This window comes from Lithobates pipiens, unplaced genomic scaffold (genome assembly GCF_037356315.1).
Source record: "Lithobates pipiens isolate NorthernLeopardFrog02 unplaced genomic scaffold, aLitPip1_a1.2 Scaffold_1, whole genome shotgun sequence".
NCBI lineage: Eukaryota > Metazoa > Chordata > Amphibia > Anura > Ranidae > Lithobates > Lithobates pipiens.
Window position 1 is genome coordinate 224,171,470 of NW_027507685.1, and position 16,440 is coordinate 224,187,909.

Here is a 16,440-nt window from a genome sequence, read left to right on the forward strand (position 1 = left end):
AAGTTTGGTCCGAACATCACTTGTTCAGGTATTGAATTTTCTGTGCGCTCGCCGAGCACACAATCAATAGGCTTTTAGGGAGCGGGGCCGGGAATCCAGCCACTGCATCCTTAACAACGAATGAGTCATCAGCTGTCAGTGGGCTTCCCTGCTGACAGCTAAATGTAAAAAAAATAAATAAATAGCTGGCAAAAGAAATAAAAGGGCAAAAATTTTTAAAATAAAAACGCTGTGGGGTCCCGCCTAAAATCCATACCAGGCCCTTATCCGAGCATGCAGCCTGGCAGGCCAGGAAAGGGGGGGCAGGTGAGCCCCCCTCCTGAACTATACCAGGCCACATGCCCTCAACATTGCTTTGGGTGGAGCTCTTCCCCACAACCCTGGCCGGTGGTTGTGGGGGTCTGCGGGCAAGGGGCTTATTAGAATCTGGAAGCCAAGGGGGCCTCCAGATCCCAGCCCCCCCATATGAACGAGTAGGGGTATTTCCCCACAGGAAATTGAAAGTAATGTACAGGTACGTTACTTTGCCAAGCCGTGCCGGGAATCGGTTAAATGTCATTTTTTTTCTTTAGAAATGTCAGCTTTGCAGTGGCTTCTATACATGGTACAGATGTGCCACTTTACAGGCAGACTAAGGGGACCCCCCGGGCACTATATTTAAAGGTTTTTTTCATATTTATTGTTTCACTTTAAGCATCATTAAAATCAGGGCTCTGGTAAAAACGATCTTTAAAAAAAACAAACAGCATTGATAGATGTCCCCCAGGACAGTACCCAGGATCCCATACCTTTTTATGGCTAATAACTTGCATATAAGCCTTTAAAATGGGGACTTTTGATTTTTAATTTTTGGGTCCCATAGAATTTAAGCTTGGGCCTGAACTTTTTCCCTATCCGGGAGTTCTGGGGGGTGTTTGGTCCATCACTAGCTTTGGATGGCAAAACAAAGCAGATTTTCTGGAGGTAACAGAGAATTATTATTATTAATATACATGATTTATATAGCACCAACAGTTTTTGCATTGCTTTACAACATTTGGGCAGACAGAACAGTTACAATACAATACAGGAGGAATTATATCTAGGACCCCACAGCAGCAGTCCGCGAAATCACTTCTGGCTCTTAGTTCCCTTATGCTCCAGAAACTTCCTTCAGAGGCAGTTGGGAATAGTCAAACATTCAGCTAAGGAACCCCCCGAACAGACCAAAACAATCAATCACTGTTGCATTCACAACAATGGAGCCAAAAACGAAATTCACCTAATAACCTTACCAGAAGAAGGCTATACACTTGTAACTCTGGTATTCAATTTCCTGGGGATGGCCTTGGGCTAGATTTTTTTCTTTTTTCTGCTTGACCTAATTTAGAATTTTTAGAGTTTAGCTCTTCGCTGAGGGGTAGAATCATTTGGCATCATTTGGATGAGGGTTGTACTTGTACTAGACGTATTTTTTCTTTTCTTTTCTGTAAAACACTTATTTTGTATGAACAATAAAATCAATAAAAAATCTATGACAAAAAAAGTATAATCAGTTTAATAGCAGAATAAAAATATACAAGTGATGCAAAGAAAGTATAAACACGTCGACATACATTTAATGCGGACCTAGCATCCAATGTATTTGTTCATGTTGCGTGCATGTATGTTAAGTAATATGTAAGTTTATCACTTTCGGATATTCATTACCTCTCACAGAGATCACAGTACCCCCCCTGACAAATCACGATGGAAAAGGAGACTGAGGAACAGGGGTGGACTGACAACTCATGGGGCCCCCGGGGCAAAAGGAGATTATGGGGCCCCCAGGAAATCAGAGATTATGGGGCCACATAGTATACACACACACACACACACACACAGTATACACATACTGGTACACACAGTATACACAGACATATTTCTATTGGCTGAGAAGGTACTGGAGAGGTGGGGCAGCTATAATCTCAGGATTTTTAGACCAAAAGGATGTCGGTAAGGGATATTTCAGAGACAGATGTAAAAAAACACAGATTTTTACATACTGTCCCTGGTTTTACTGAGGCTGGCAACCCTGATAGGGCCCCCTAGTGACCCGGGGCCTTCGGGCAGTGCCCGAGTGGCTGAATGGTCAGTCCGCCCCCGCTGAGGAAATGTTTCCTCATGTCTGCAGCAGACTGTTAGCATTGTATCAGCCTATGCAAAGTCACTGCAACTAGAAGCCAATGACTCCTTTTTACTTTACTATTTTTTTTTATAAAAAAAAGTTAAAGTGGAAGTCAATGCAAAAACTAAAATCCTTACATCTATAGCCACCAACATTCTAACACTAACCTCTCTAGCCCTGAAAAGAAAAAAAAATAGTACACATACTTTTTCTACAGGCGATCCAACCCGATCTCCAGCAGCGGAAGCTCTGCTGAGTACACGTCCGGCAATGGTTGTAAAATAAATGGGGAGTGACGTCACCCATAGAGTTTCTATGGGGCTTCCATTGATGGATGTGTCCTCTGCACCCTCTTCCACAGCGAAGCCATGGCTGACAGCTCGGCATGGGATCAGTGCTTCTGCCGCTGGAGATTAGGTCGGATCGCCTGCAGAAAAGGTATGTATACTTTTTTTTTTTCTTTTTAGGACTAGAGAGGTTAGTGTTAAGCCCCATGCACACTATCAGTTTTTTTCTGGTGAATGTTTCCTTCAGATTTACTAAAACCATATAATATGAGGTCAAACCTTAGGAGTTTCGGTTTATATGCAATCAGGCAGGCCCTTGCACTACATGATTTTGGTAAACCTGAAGGAAAAACTCAGCAGAAAAACTGATAGTGTGTATGGGGCTTTAGAATGTTGGTGCCTATAGATGCAGGGATTTTAGTATTAGCATGGACTTCCACTTTATGCTTTTCAGAAAAATGAGGCTATCGCTGTATACTGTGGCCTGTCAGCAATTTATTCATCCAGAAATGTAAAGTTACTGAAAGCTTTTTTTTTTTAGGTAAACTTCACCCATAACCTAGTTTTCCTTTAAGAAGTCACCCATCAATACAATTGTTGCTGTTGGGTTCTTACCACATTTCCTGTAGCTGAAGAGACATTACACATAATGTGATCAGCACCTGCCCATGCCCTCGCCTACTCATGTACTTTCACCCAGCTCTGCACAGCGGCTTGGCCTGAACCTGATCGCGGTTGTTGGGCTAATCATTGAATGGTAAGTGAAGCAAAAATTCAGACAAACAGATAAAGTCACGTCTTTGGAGAAACGTGCAGACATGCACAGAGAAAGCTGCTCTTCTTTTATCCAAGAAAAACAGAAAAAGCATCTGACCACAGAACCCAGCCAGAATCATCTTTGAATGTAAGAAAAATCCCTTTTAGATGTAAGATAAGAGTCATTACAAAAAAGAAAAGCTCCGGCCAAGCAGCTAAATACACATTTGAAATACAATACATGCAAGTGAACAGCTTTACCTGCTAAGTACTTGTCATACTGTCCTGCCAGTTTGCTGTTACACTATTTAGCCTGAGCATAACACCACTCTGTGAGGGTGATAGCCTACCGCTCTACAGTAAAACCTTGGATTGCAAGTAACACGCGTTTCACAATACGAGCGTTTTAAAAAAATATCCTGATTCGATTTGCGAGTGTTTTCTCGCAAGACAAGCAGGATTCAAGCCTCTGGGGTGTGCAGTTCCGCATGTGGCCAGAGGTGCGGGAGCACTGGTGACGCTTGAAGAAGCTTGGAGCCATTCGGAAACATTCAGTTTCTGAGTATCTCCGAGCGTCTCCAATTGGTCCCCGAGCGTCTCTGAGTGTCTCCAGAACCTCCTCACCTCTGGCCACATGTGGTACTGCATACAATAGCAGTGACACTGGAACTAATTATCAGAGTTTCCATTGATTTCTATGGAGAAACTTGCTTTGATATACGAGTGCTTTGGATTACAAGCCTGCTTCTGGAATGAATTATGCTTGTAATCTAAGGTACTACTGTATTTTAATCACCTCATTACCTCTATTGTACAATTGAAACCAAAAACCTTTTAGGTGGACCAGACAATAACTTCTAAAATCTTCTAAAAATCCCTGAGATGTCAAAATCAATGTCAAAACACAGCGACGGTATCATTTATCAGAAAGGCTCCCACTTGTATCATTAAATAGCCATCTCTTAGCTCCAGTTAGTGGCTTTGTCTAGGCTGAGATTATGTAATCGGTCTGCTCCAGGCAGACCGATTACCGGGGTCCTAATCAGTCCAGAAATGGCAGTGCCCTGCCGCACAAGTCAATTTCCTTGTTGGTGTGCTGGCATCTCTTCGTAATGGGATGAGTATGCACCCATCATAGGCAACTGTAATACCTGTTGAGGAGATTTCTCCTCGCTACCTGTTAGAACAGAAATCATGGTTTCCTCCAAAGCTATGTGGGAGGAACTCACTGCAATCCCTCCTGTCCCCCCATCACTGGAGTACACAGAGTGACTTAAGCTAGCTATGCATTGATTGAAAACAGTCAGCAGGGACCGGACAAATTTCAATCTATGTATGGCCAGCAAGGTTGTACAGAAGTCAATCTAGTTTTATGGCTCCTCTGTAAACATCAGAGCAGTGTGTGATTATTTTTGGCTGTTTTGGGTCTCACTGGCTGCAGGCTTGACTACTTCTCCATGCCTCCTGAATTCTAGAATATAGTTGGTTGGTAGAGGCAGACTCTGAATATTTATGCGGCCTCATCCAATCCTTGGGAGGGGAGTGCCTAGTAAAGGGCTGAGGAGTTTGAGGTCTAGAGTAGCAGGGTTCTTGTCTAGGAGGAGAAGTTTAGCTGAAATCTGCAGTAGTTAAAGTGGTTGTAAACGCTTACAGACCACTTTTCACTACAGGTAAGCCTATAATAAGTCTTACCTGTAGCTACCATGGATACCTCTCAAAGCTGCACGGTTTAGGAGATATCCCCTGTACCAGCATGTGCCGATGTCATTGGCACATGCTCACTGAAGCAACGACTCGTTCATTCACAGCATCTTCCTCCTCAGCGGCATCCTTCCTCCTTCCCTCGGCACAGCAGTCAATATAATTGCTTCTCCTCTTGGCCAGTGGGGTCCGCTTCCGGATTGGCCGGGAGGAGAATCAGGAAGACAATAGTGAATATTAATTTGCTATTGTCACCCAACTGGGTGGGCTCAGGGTGCAGTGCTCTGCACCTGGAGTACACCCTTTTTTGAAGGCAATTAGAGCCTCTGACTATAATTGTGTGCTTAAAAAAAAAACCCCAATGAAATCCATGCAAAATGTTTATATATGACACAAGTTTTTACAGCCACTTAATATTTCAGTTCCCTTGTTTTTGACCTTGGTGGGTATCCTGTAAGGATGGCTGGACTTGTGCTGGGGTTTCGGGAGGTGCCACGTTGCTTCCAGTTTTCAGTTGAGTGGTTCCAGATTGTGTCGGGGGTTCTATAATCAGTGCCAGTTGCCCATGCCTTGTGGACGCATTTTCATCTCGGTGAAAGGGATGGAAAATTCTAAACATTTCCTCGTTTTCCAGTTTACACCCTAAAGAAGAAAAATACCATGGTATAGCAAATTAAAAGTAAGGTACGCTATATGCCCAAGAGCTTGTGAGCACCTAATCGTCAAACATACAGTGTCTTGAAAAGGTATTCATACCCCTTGACATTTTTCACATTTTATCATGTTACAACCAAAAACGTAAATGCATTTTATTGGGATTTTATGTGATAGACCAACACAAAGTGACACATAATTGTGAAGTGGAAGGAACATGATAAATGGTTTTCCAAATTTTTTACAAATAAATATTTGAAAAGTGTGATGTGCATTTGTGTTCAGCCTCAATTACAATTGTAAGCATTTTTGAGGATGTCTCTACCAGATGTGCACATCTAGATCGTGAAATTTTTGCCCATTCTTCTTTGCAAAATAGGTCAAGCTCTGTCAGATTGGATGGAGAGTGTCTGTGAACAGCAATTTTCAAGCCTTGCCACAGATTCTCAATTGGATTTAGGTCTGGACTTTGACTAGGCCATTCAAACACAAGACTATGTTTTGATCCAAACCATTCCAATGTAGCTCTGGCTGTATGTTTAGGGTTGTTGCCCTGCTGGAAGGTGAAATCTCCGCCCCAGTCTCAAGTCTTTTGCAGACTCTGACAGATTTTCTTGTAAGATTGCCCTGTATTTCGCTCCATGCATTTTCTCATCAACTCTGACCAGCATCACTGTCTCTGCTGAAGAAAAGCATCCCCACAACATGATGCTGCCACCACCATGTTTCACGGTGGGGATGGTGTGTTCAGTGTGATGTGCAGTGTTAGTTTTCTGCCACACATAGCGTTTTGCTTTTAGGCCAAAAAGTTTAATTTTGATCTCATCTGACCAGAGCACCTTCTTCTATATGTTTGCTGTGTCCCCATGTGGCTTCTCGAAAACTCCAAACAGGACTTCTTATGGCTTTCTTCTTACCTCTCTAACATAAAGGCCAGATTTGTGGACTGCACAACAAATAGTTGTCCTGTGAACAGATTTCACACTTAAGCTGTGGATCTCTGCAGTTCCTCCAGAGTTACCATGGGCCTCTTGGCTGCTTCTCTGATTAATGCTCTCTTAATGTCTTGATAGGTTTGCAGTTGTGCCATACTCTTTTCATTTTCGGATGATGGATTGAACAGTGCTCCCTGAGAGATTCAAAGCTTGGGATATTTTTTTATAACCTAACCCTGCTTTAAACTTCTCCACACCTTTATCCCTAACCTGTCTGGTGTGTTCCTTGGTTTTTGTGATGCTGTTTGTTCTCTAACAAACCTCAGAGGGCTTCACAGAACAGCTGTATTTATACTGAGATTAAATTACACACAGGTGGATGCTATTTACTAATTAGTTGACTTCTGAAGGCAATTGGTTCCACTAGATTTTATTTAGGGCATCAGAGTAAAGGGGGTTGAATATAAATGCACACCATACTTTTCAGATATTTATTTGTAAAATGTTTGAAAAGCACTTTCCTTCCACTTCACCATTATGTGTCACTTTGTGTTCGTCTCTCACATAAAATACATTTACATTTTTGGTTTTAACATGAAAAAATTTGAAAAATTTCAAGGGGTGTGAATACTTTATCAAGGCACTGTACATCCAAAGCAGGAACCACCTTTAATGTGGAGAACCCCTTTGTATTACAATATTAATAAACTTAAGTGTTTCCAGCAATATCTTGGCTGATTTCTCGGACTCTAATCGATTCACTATGTCTTTCCAGTCCCATGTCATTCCTGCATAGATATCGAATGATAATCAAATAGAATTTGGAATGAACCTGATTAAAATGCAGAAACATGAGACCCTGTAATTCCCCCTTTCATGTTACAATGGTGCAGAATGATTACATATCCAGCCATAATGACATTCCACTAACTCCATCTGGAGCCCACAGCTTTCTGTCATGAGAGGTACGAAGTTTAATACTATTATACTGAGGAACTTGCTCTGTATAAAAAAGGATGTTTAGGTTTTGGCTGGATGTGCTCCATATTTACATAAACTCAGTTCTAATTGCTGTCTAATGATGTGATGCTGTGCGAGGTCTCCAGTTGTGGTGGTGGGGGGGTACTGTACATGGTTCTCCAGCAAGGCTTGATTGGGAGACCTTGTCGGGGATGTCCCTGGGGGCAGACATGGATTGTTTGCAGGCTTTGTACTGATATTGTACAGGCTATAGCAAACCATATGGATTTCATACAATGCAAATGCTCTAATTGTCCACAATCATCTTTTTCTCCCTCCCCCTTGCCTCTTACGTCCATGCCTCTCTCACCTGTCTTTACTTATCCATGTATGCCTTTCTCTATTCTTCCTTCTTCAATTTGATTGCCTCATTTCCTATTCCCTTCCAACTCTCCAAATTCTCTTATTCCCTCTGTCACTCTTTCTCACGCTCTGCTTTTATGACCCTCTCAGTTCTGCACTATGACACAGCCATAAATGTGTTTTGGTTTTTTTCCTTTATCTGTTTTGAGTTTTATCCCTCTCCCCTTTTCTATCCTTCTGCTTCTTCCTCCCCTTCTTCTTCCCATATTTATCATTCAACTGTACCCCACCTCTCCTTTCCATCTCCTCACCTTTTCCCACTCCACCTATCCGCACCTCTCCTTCCCACTCCATCTTTCCTTTCCTTCCCACTGCATATTGCCTCATCTTCTCCAGCACCACCTACCCTCTCCTTTCCACTCCACTTATCCGCACCTCTCCTTTTCATTCCACCTCTCTTATCCCTCTAACTCTTCCTTTCCTCTCCTTCCTGTTCTGCCTCCTCCCTCCTTCCACCTTCCTCACCCCTCTCCTTCCCACACAAACTCTCTTCTCCTTCCCACTTCATTTTCCTTTCCTCCCTACACCACCTCCCCTTTCCTTCCCACCCCATCTTTTCTCTCCTCTCCACGTCACCTCCTGTCTCTTTCCCCCTCCATCTCTTCTCCCCTGTTCACCTCTTCTCCCCTCCCCTTCCCATCCCTCCTGTTAGTCCATTACATCACTCATCTACCTTCCACCTCACCTCCCCTTCTCCTTCCATTACTCCTCTTTTTTCCACTCCATCTTTTCTCTTCATCCACTCCACCTACTCGCTCCTTTTTATTACATCTCTTATTCATACTTCACTTTTCCTCTATTTCCCATTTTATCTCTTCTATACTTCTCCTTCCATATATTTTTTTCTTTCCCAGTTCACATCTTCTATCCTTTCCACTCCATCACTCCTCACATCCCTACTCCAACTCCCTCTCCTTCCCATTACACCTCTCTTATCCCTCCAACCCCTCCTTTCCTCTCCTTCCTGTTCTGCCTCCTCCCTCCTTACACCTTTCTCACCCCTCTCCTTCCCACACCAACTCTCTTCTCCTTCCCACTTCATTTTCCTCTCCTTCCCACTCCACCTGCCCTTTCCTTCATGCTCCATCTCTCCTCCCCACTTCACCTCCTGTCTCCTTCCCTCTTCATCTCTTCTCCCCAGTTCACCTCTCCTCCCCTTCCCTGTCCATCTCACCTGTTCGCCCACTTCATCTTTCCCATTACGACTCTCATCTACTTTCCACCTCACCTCCCCTTCTCCTCCCGTTTACTCCTCTCTTTTTCACTCCACCTCTCTTCTTCTCATTTCACCTCTCTTCTCCACCCACCCTCTCCTCTCCTACCCATTCTACCTTTTCCCTTTGTCCACTCCACCTCACCTATCACTTCATATCTCCCCTCCCCTACACTCCACTTCTCCTCCTGCCCCCTCAATTTCTCATTTTTTTATTTCCATTTTTTCTTTTCCATTCTATCTCTTCTTTTTATCTCCTGCCCACTCAATCTCTCCTGTTTCTCTTTTCCTTTTTTAACTTTTCCACACCTTATTTTCCCATTGTCTCCCCTAAGTTCTTCTTTTCATTTTCTTTTCCTCTCCAATCATCAGCCTTTCCTTTCCATCTCTCTTCTTCCTTCTTGTGTCCCATCCTTCTTTTCCATTTTCAACTCTCTCTATTCCTCCTTAGCTCTTTTCTCTGTTGGTCCTTCTCCCTCTTCTCCCCTGTTATTTTATTTCATGCACCCCACATGTCTCCCCTTCTATATCTTGGTCTTTGTGCTTGCATTCTCTTTACACCTCTTCTTTCCTCTTCATCTCATCCCTCATAATCTGTCTTTTGTTCCATATGCTTTCTTTTCATGTATATGTATCTTCTCCTTCTCTTCGCAGGTGATTCCGTTTTTTTCCAACGCTACTAATGATGTCCCTCCTTTCATTGTCCCTCATAATCATCTTGTTTGGGGGATCGCTCTCTGCTCCTCGAACCACCACGCAGCCGCAGTGCCCAGAGGCAGAAGGGATCCAACACTTGCTGAAACGCCTGCTCATTTTGGAAAAGTTGGTGAGGGACATAAAGGGACAATGTTCACCACCTTGCTGTGGCAATGTGCAGAGTGGTGCCGGTAAGTGAGAAGATTTTATATTACTGACTGGCAACTTGCTAAATTAACAGGGCTTCGTTTTCAATTCTTTTATCACATAATGCCCTCTGGAAATGTTTAAGGAACTCATCAAACCTTTCATGTAATATAAATGAAAAAAAATCTACAGGGAGACTGTGATCAAAAGGCTGTGTATGCCAAAGGTACACATGACGGTACTGCTAAGACTGTACACTGCATTGCACATGCTTCCAAGTCAATGTACAATTTTCTAAAAATTGCCAGCAGACAGGTATAGTTATTTTTTTTTTTGCAGATGAGACTTATACAATCTCTTTTACTAAAAACTCTACCTCTAGCAACTTTGTTTTATGAATTATTTTATGTTTTAAATTGTACAAGAGAGGGCAGTGTGTGGGTGGGTGCAGCGTTGTGCGACGGCAATAACACACACTTAGTCTAGGTCCAAATAATGGAACCTATAGTAAACTAAAAGGAAAAGCAATTCACAACAATTGCGGTGGAAGGATGCCCAACTGGGAACACTCACAAATGCCAACAGCTTGTAGCAGAGCAGGTTTCAACCAAGCTGACAGCATCTGTCTTAAGGGGTGGAATGTGGCCTGAATGATTTGAGCCCAAATGAGAAGGTGTTCAAGGAGAGTGGCTTAGCCCTATGTTTCCCAACTCATCTAGAATCTTTACCTATCACTAATACTGTCTTTAGTAAATGGGTGATCTGCACTACACTACCCACATGCTGAATGCACCCCAAACCCAGGAGCCAGGGTGTAAAAAAGTCTCTGCCCACCTAAGATGGCTACCAGAGTCACTTGGGCGGCCAGCATCCAACCGGATCGCTACCCCAGTGACTCAAGAGACCATAGAGGAGCCATATTCCTCTTGACTTCCTCTTCCTCTACACTGCTGCTGCGGATGCCTTGTAGTAGTGGAGGAGGTCGTGGTGGTGGAACAGTGATCAAGGAGAATCTTCTGGGTCAGATGATATATTTGTCTGAAATCTGCATTTGAATGGCTGGTGAGTGACTTATGGCATGTAAATGTAAGTTCTAGAGAAGGAGAAGGTTGGGTGTGGGGAAAAGCTGAACATTTGTAAGGCAGTATGTGGTCAAACCAGATTGGAGAGTTAATTTATTAGCATTTTGAATGGTATTATAGTTATACTTACCAGCCCAGCAATAGTTCATACCAATAACTATATGTTCCTTTTATTTTATTTATTTCTTCAGGCAATTTGTAAGTGAAGTGAGGAAAAAATAAGATTAAATAACTGTGTATCTAAACCCAAGAACAAAAATGTAAAACATTGCAGCTTAATAGTCATTTGGAAAATCCGATTGTACATAACGTGATGACGTTATTTCGTTACGACGGGACTACGTTCAGGCTAGTAGCCAATAGCTTTGGTCTAGGAATTTGATCTGAGCATGCGTGGCACTTTGTCCGTCGGAGTAGGCTACACATGATTGGAGTATGTCCGATCTGAGCATTTTGTCAAAAAAAATTTCCGGCAAGTTGGAAAAGTTGGTCCGTCGGAATATCCGACAAAACAGTCTGATAGGAAACATTCCGTCGGGATCTTCGACCGTGTGTACAAGGGCTAAGAAAGCTAACACATTACAAAGCATTACATGGCCCATACAAGTGTTTTAACTTACATTATCATTAGACATTACAGCACGCACATTACAGAAGTATAGACGGGGCTGTTGTAATGTTTAGGGTGGTGTGATTTTTCCAAAAGCCCTTCCTAATGGAACATTTTTTTAAATGGAATATTTTCATTCCATCAGTTATCTGTCACCCTCCCTTGCATCCATCCCCTCCCAAAACATTCTGGTTATAGTCCTTTGAATAGTTTATGTAGAAGCATTAAAGGTATTCACACATTTCCCCCCCCCCAGCCCAGAGGGTGTAGTTTTCATCATAGTAGGCAAAAACATAAAATAATTCCATTATGCCTCTCTGGCCCACAGCACATCCAGAACGTCTGGTTTATAGCACAGGCACACAATAATATTACAGTTTATGCAGCTTATATATGGTTGTTTCCAACTTATTCGTTTTCATCAATTTAAGCTAAGTGCAAAAGCCAATGAGGATAGCACATCCAGTTACTAGTGTACACAGAGGGCCTCTGGGCAACGGAGAGCGTAGTCTATACCTCACAACACAAGGTCATAGGAGACAGTATTAAGCAGCAAGTAATATCATCTTCCCATTCCCAATAAAGCAGTAAGCTCACAGCTGTCCCTGATTTGGAACAAAGTCCCTTTGTCCCTCATTCCTCCTCATTTATCCCTCTTATTGGTCCGATCCACGGCTGGTGTTTTTTGTTTCAGGGGGGGGATCGGCGGCGGGGATCGGCAGGCACATCGGGCAGGGGATCAGACTGCGATGGGCATCTGGCAGCATCTCCTGTGTCCTCTTCTCTTCTGAGATCAAGGCAGCTTCTGTTGTGCGTCTCCTCCCCTCCTCCTAGACATCCAATAGGACTGACTGACCTTTCAGCCACTTGGGAAATGGGTAACAAACCTGAGCTTCCTTATTGGTGGAGAGGCCATTCAGTGTTAGAAAAGCAAATATTAATTTGTTTTTCTAACACACCTGGGTGGGCTCCATGCGGAATGCTCTGTGATCCAAATCCACCCTATTTTGAAGCCTATTAGAGCCTCTGGCTCTAATCAGGTGCTTCAAAAAAACACCCCCCACCTCTGTAATTCAGGCACCCAGTGTCCTGAAAGGGATTGGACCCCTGAATAGGTGGTGGCCACGGCGGCCGTGGATAGACTCATGCCTTGCATGAATCTACCTATTAACCATATAGGGGGGTGGCGTGGATAGATTGGGCGGTGCTCGTGCACCCTTAATGGACGGGTCTCCCCTAGTCTGATCGATATAGTTGTATATAAAAGTGTTTCCCAGTGCTAAACCTTTTATCCAGTTTCTAAATGGCAGCATTTGTATATTGCAAAAGCCAATTTAAGGCTGGGTTCACACTGGTGTGAACACAAACATTGCATGTGATTCTCACAGCATTGCTGTGCAGATCACATGCACTGTCTGTGCGATGTGAATCCAACCATACAGTTTGTATGGCTAAAGTAATATCGCATTCGGAACCAAAATGGCACAGGACTCTTTTTTTGGTCCGCACTGGAATTGGACTGAACTGGAATTGGATTGCATGGGTGTTCATACCCATGCAATCTGATTCTTGTACCATTTCACAGTTCACACTGCGATCTGTGAACCGATCTGAGGGTGTCACTAACTGTACATTAACACCCGCAGCAGTTCACAGATGTCAGTGTGAACCATCTGCGATTCAGGTGCGATGCGGGAACCTTCACAGGATTTGCAGGGTTTCCCGCATCGCACCATTGCGAGCTAAGCCTAAAGGAATAGTAGTGGTAAAAAACATACAGTGGTGTGAAAAAGTGTTTGCCCCCTTCCTCATTTCCTGTTCCTTTGCATGTTTGTCACACTTAAGTGTTTCGGAACATCAAACCAATTTAAACAATAGTCAAGGACAACACAAGTAAACACAAAATGCAATTTGTAAATGAAGGTCCTGTGTGAAAAAGTGTTTGCCCCCCTTGTTAAAACATACTATAACTGTGGTTGTCCACACCTGAGTTCAATTTCTATAGCCACACCCAGGCCTGATTATTGCCACACCTGTTCACAATCAAGGCATCACTTAAATAGGAGCTGCTTGACACAGTAAGGTCCACCAGAAGATCCTTAAAAGCTACACATCATGCCGAGACCCAAAGAAATTCAGGAACAATTGAGAAAGAAAGTAATTGAGATCTATCAGTCTGGAAAGGGTTATAAAGCCATTTCCAAAGCTTTGGGAATCCAGCGAACCACAGTGAGAGCCATTATCCACAAATGGCGAAGACATGGAACAGTGGTGAACCTTCCCAGGAGTGGCCGGCCGCCCAAAATTACCCCAAGAGCGCAGCGACGACTCATCCAAGAGGTCACAAAAGACCCCACAACAACGTCCAAGGAACTGCAGGCCTCACTTGCCTCAGTTAAGGTCAGCGTTCATGCCTCCACCATCAGGAAAAGACTGGGCAAAAATGGCCTGCATGGCAGAGTTCCAAGGAGAAAACCACTGCTGAGCAAAAAGAACATCAAAGCTCGTCTCAATTTCTCCACAACACATCTTGATGATCCCCAAGACTTTTGGGACAACATTCTGTGGACCGATGAGACAAAAGTGGAACTCTTTGGAAGGTGTGTGTCCAAGTATATCTGGCGTAGAAGGAACACTGCATTTCATAAAAAGAACATTATACCAACAGTAAAATATGGTGGTGGTAGTGTGATGGTCTGGGGCTGTTTTGCTGCTTCAGGACCTGGAAGACTTGCCGTGATAAAAGGAACTATGAATTTCTGCTGTCTACCAAGAGATCCTGAAGGAGAATGTCCGACCATCTGTTCGTGTACTCAAGCTGAAACGAACTTGGGTTCTGCAGCAGGACAATGATCCTAAACACACCAGCAAGTCCACCACCGAATGGCTGAAGAAAAACAAAATGAAGACTTTGGAGTGGCCTAGCCAAAGTCCTGACCTGAATCCTATTGAGATGTTGTGGTATGACCTTAAAAAGGCCGTTCATGCTCGAAAACCCTCTAATGTAACTGAATTAGGACAATTCTGCAAAGATGAGTGGGCCAAAATTCCTCCAGGACGCTGTAAAAGCCTCATTGCACATTATCGCAAACGCTTGGTTGCAGTTGTTGCTGCTAAGGGTGGCCCAACCAGTTATTAGGTTTAGGGGGCAATCACTTTTTCACACAGGGCTATGATGGTTTGGATTTTTTTTCACCTTTAATAATAAACACCTTCATTTACAAATTGCATTTTGTGTTTACTTGTGTTGTCCTTGACTATTGTTTAAATTGGTTTGATGTTCCGAAACACTTAGAGCCCATTCACACAGGGGCAACTCCTGATCCGACTTCAGGTCGCCCCTAGTCGCCTCAGGTCGCCTCAGGTCGGACAACATTTAAAAAGCAATGTAAGTGAATGAGAGCCGTCTTAATGCACACTACTGAAGTCGCTCCGACTTCAGAAAAGGTTCCTGTACTACTTCTATCCGACTTGTAGGCGACCGGTACCCATTGATTTCAATGGAGATCGCCTCCAAGTCGGATCTCCGTTTATACGGAGGCGACTTTGACAGAATTATCAGCTCTGAAGGGGGAACTCCACGGCAAATTTCTGAAAAAAATTTGGCGTGGGTTCCCCCTCCGAGAGCATACCAGGCCCTTAGGTCTGGTATGGATTCCAAGGGGAACCCCCTACGCCGAAAAAACGGCGTGGGGGTCCCCCCCAGATCCACACCAGACCCTTATCCGAGCACGCTACCCGGCTGGCCAGGAAAGGGGGTGGGGACGAGCGGGCGCCCCCCCCCTCCTGAGCCGTACCAGGCCGCGTGCCCTCAACATGGGGGGGGTGCCTTGGGGGAGGGGGGGCGTGCGGCCCCCCCACCCCAAAGCACCTTGTCCCCATGTCGATGAGGACAAGGTCCTCTTCCCGACAACCCTGGCCGTTGGTTGTCGGGGTCTGCGGGCGGGGGGCTTATCGGAATCCGGGAGCCCCCTTTAATAAGGGGGCCCCCGGGATACCGGCCCCCCACCCTATGTGAATGAGTATGGGGTACAATGTACCCCTACCCATTCACCTGTGGAAAAAAAGTACAAAAAAAAAACACAACACAGGGAAAAAATATTTTATTGCACAGCTCCGGGGGTCTTCCGTCTTCGGGGGTCTTCTCGCCGGACTCCTCCGCTATCTTCTTGTAGCTCTTTTACTAGCGGAGGAGTCCGGCTTTCTTCCTCCCCGCCGCCGGCCTCTTCTCCCGACTTCGGGGGTCTTGTCCCCCTCTTCGGTTCTTCTGCCGGGCCACCGCGCCTTCTTATAGCTCTTTTGCAGGCGGTGGCCCGGTCTTCTGTCGTCGCCGCCGCCGCCGCCTTCCGTTCTTCTTCTTCTTCTTCTCCAGGAGATGTTGACACGACGCTCTCTCCGGCCGGAATGCCAGAGCCGCCCTGCGCTGCCACTTATATAGGGACAATGGGGCGGTGTCACATGGGTTGATGTCACATGGGTTGGTCACATGGGTTGATGTCACATGGTGACCCCCGCCCCCTTACCATGTGACATCAACCCATGTGACCAACCCATGTGACATCAACCCATGTGACACCGCCCCATTGTCCCTATATAAGTGGCAGCGCAGGGCGGCTCTGGCATTCCGGCCGGAGAGAGCGTCGTGTCAACATCTCCTGGAGAAGAAGAAGAAGAAGAACGGAAGGCGGCGGCGGCGGCGACGACAGAAGACCGGGCCACCGCCTGCAAAAGAGCTATAAGAAGGCGCGGTGGCCCGGCAGAAGAACCGAAGAGGGGGACAAGACCCCCGAAGTCGGGAGAAGAGGCCGGCGGCGGGGAGGAAGAAAGCCG

At 44.8% G+C, this 16,440-nt stretch overlaps 1 protein-coding gene across 2 annotated transcripts in view; it reads left to right on the forward strand.

Annotated features, from left to right (window-relative positions):
- Nucleotides 1-16,440, forward strand: part of TNXB (tenascin XB) — a 200,665-nt gene that overhangs the window by 40,591 nt on the left and 143,634 nt on the right. For both annotated transcript variants that reach the window (XM_077483631.1, XM_077483640.1), the window contains exon 2: nucleotides 9,730-9,962. In XM_077483631.1, the coding sequence (XP_077339757.1) occupies nucleotides 9,758-9,962 (205 nt within the window). In that variant the 5' untranslated portion in view covers nucleotides 9,730-9,757. The remainder of the gene's footprint in view (nucleotides 1-9,729; nucleotides 9,963-16,440) is intronic.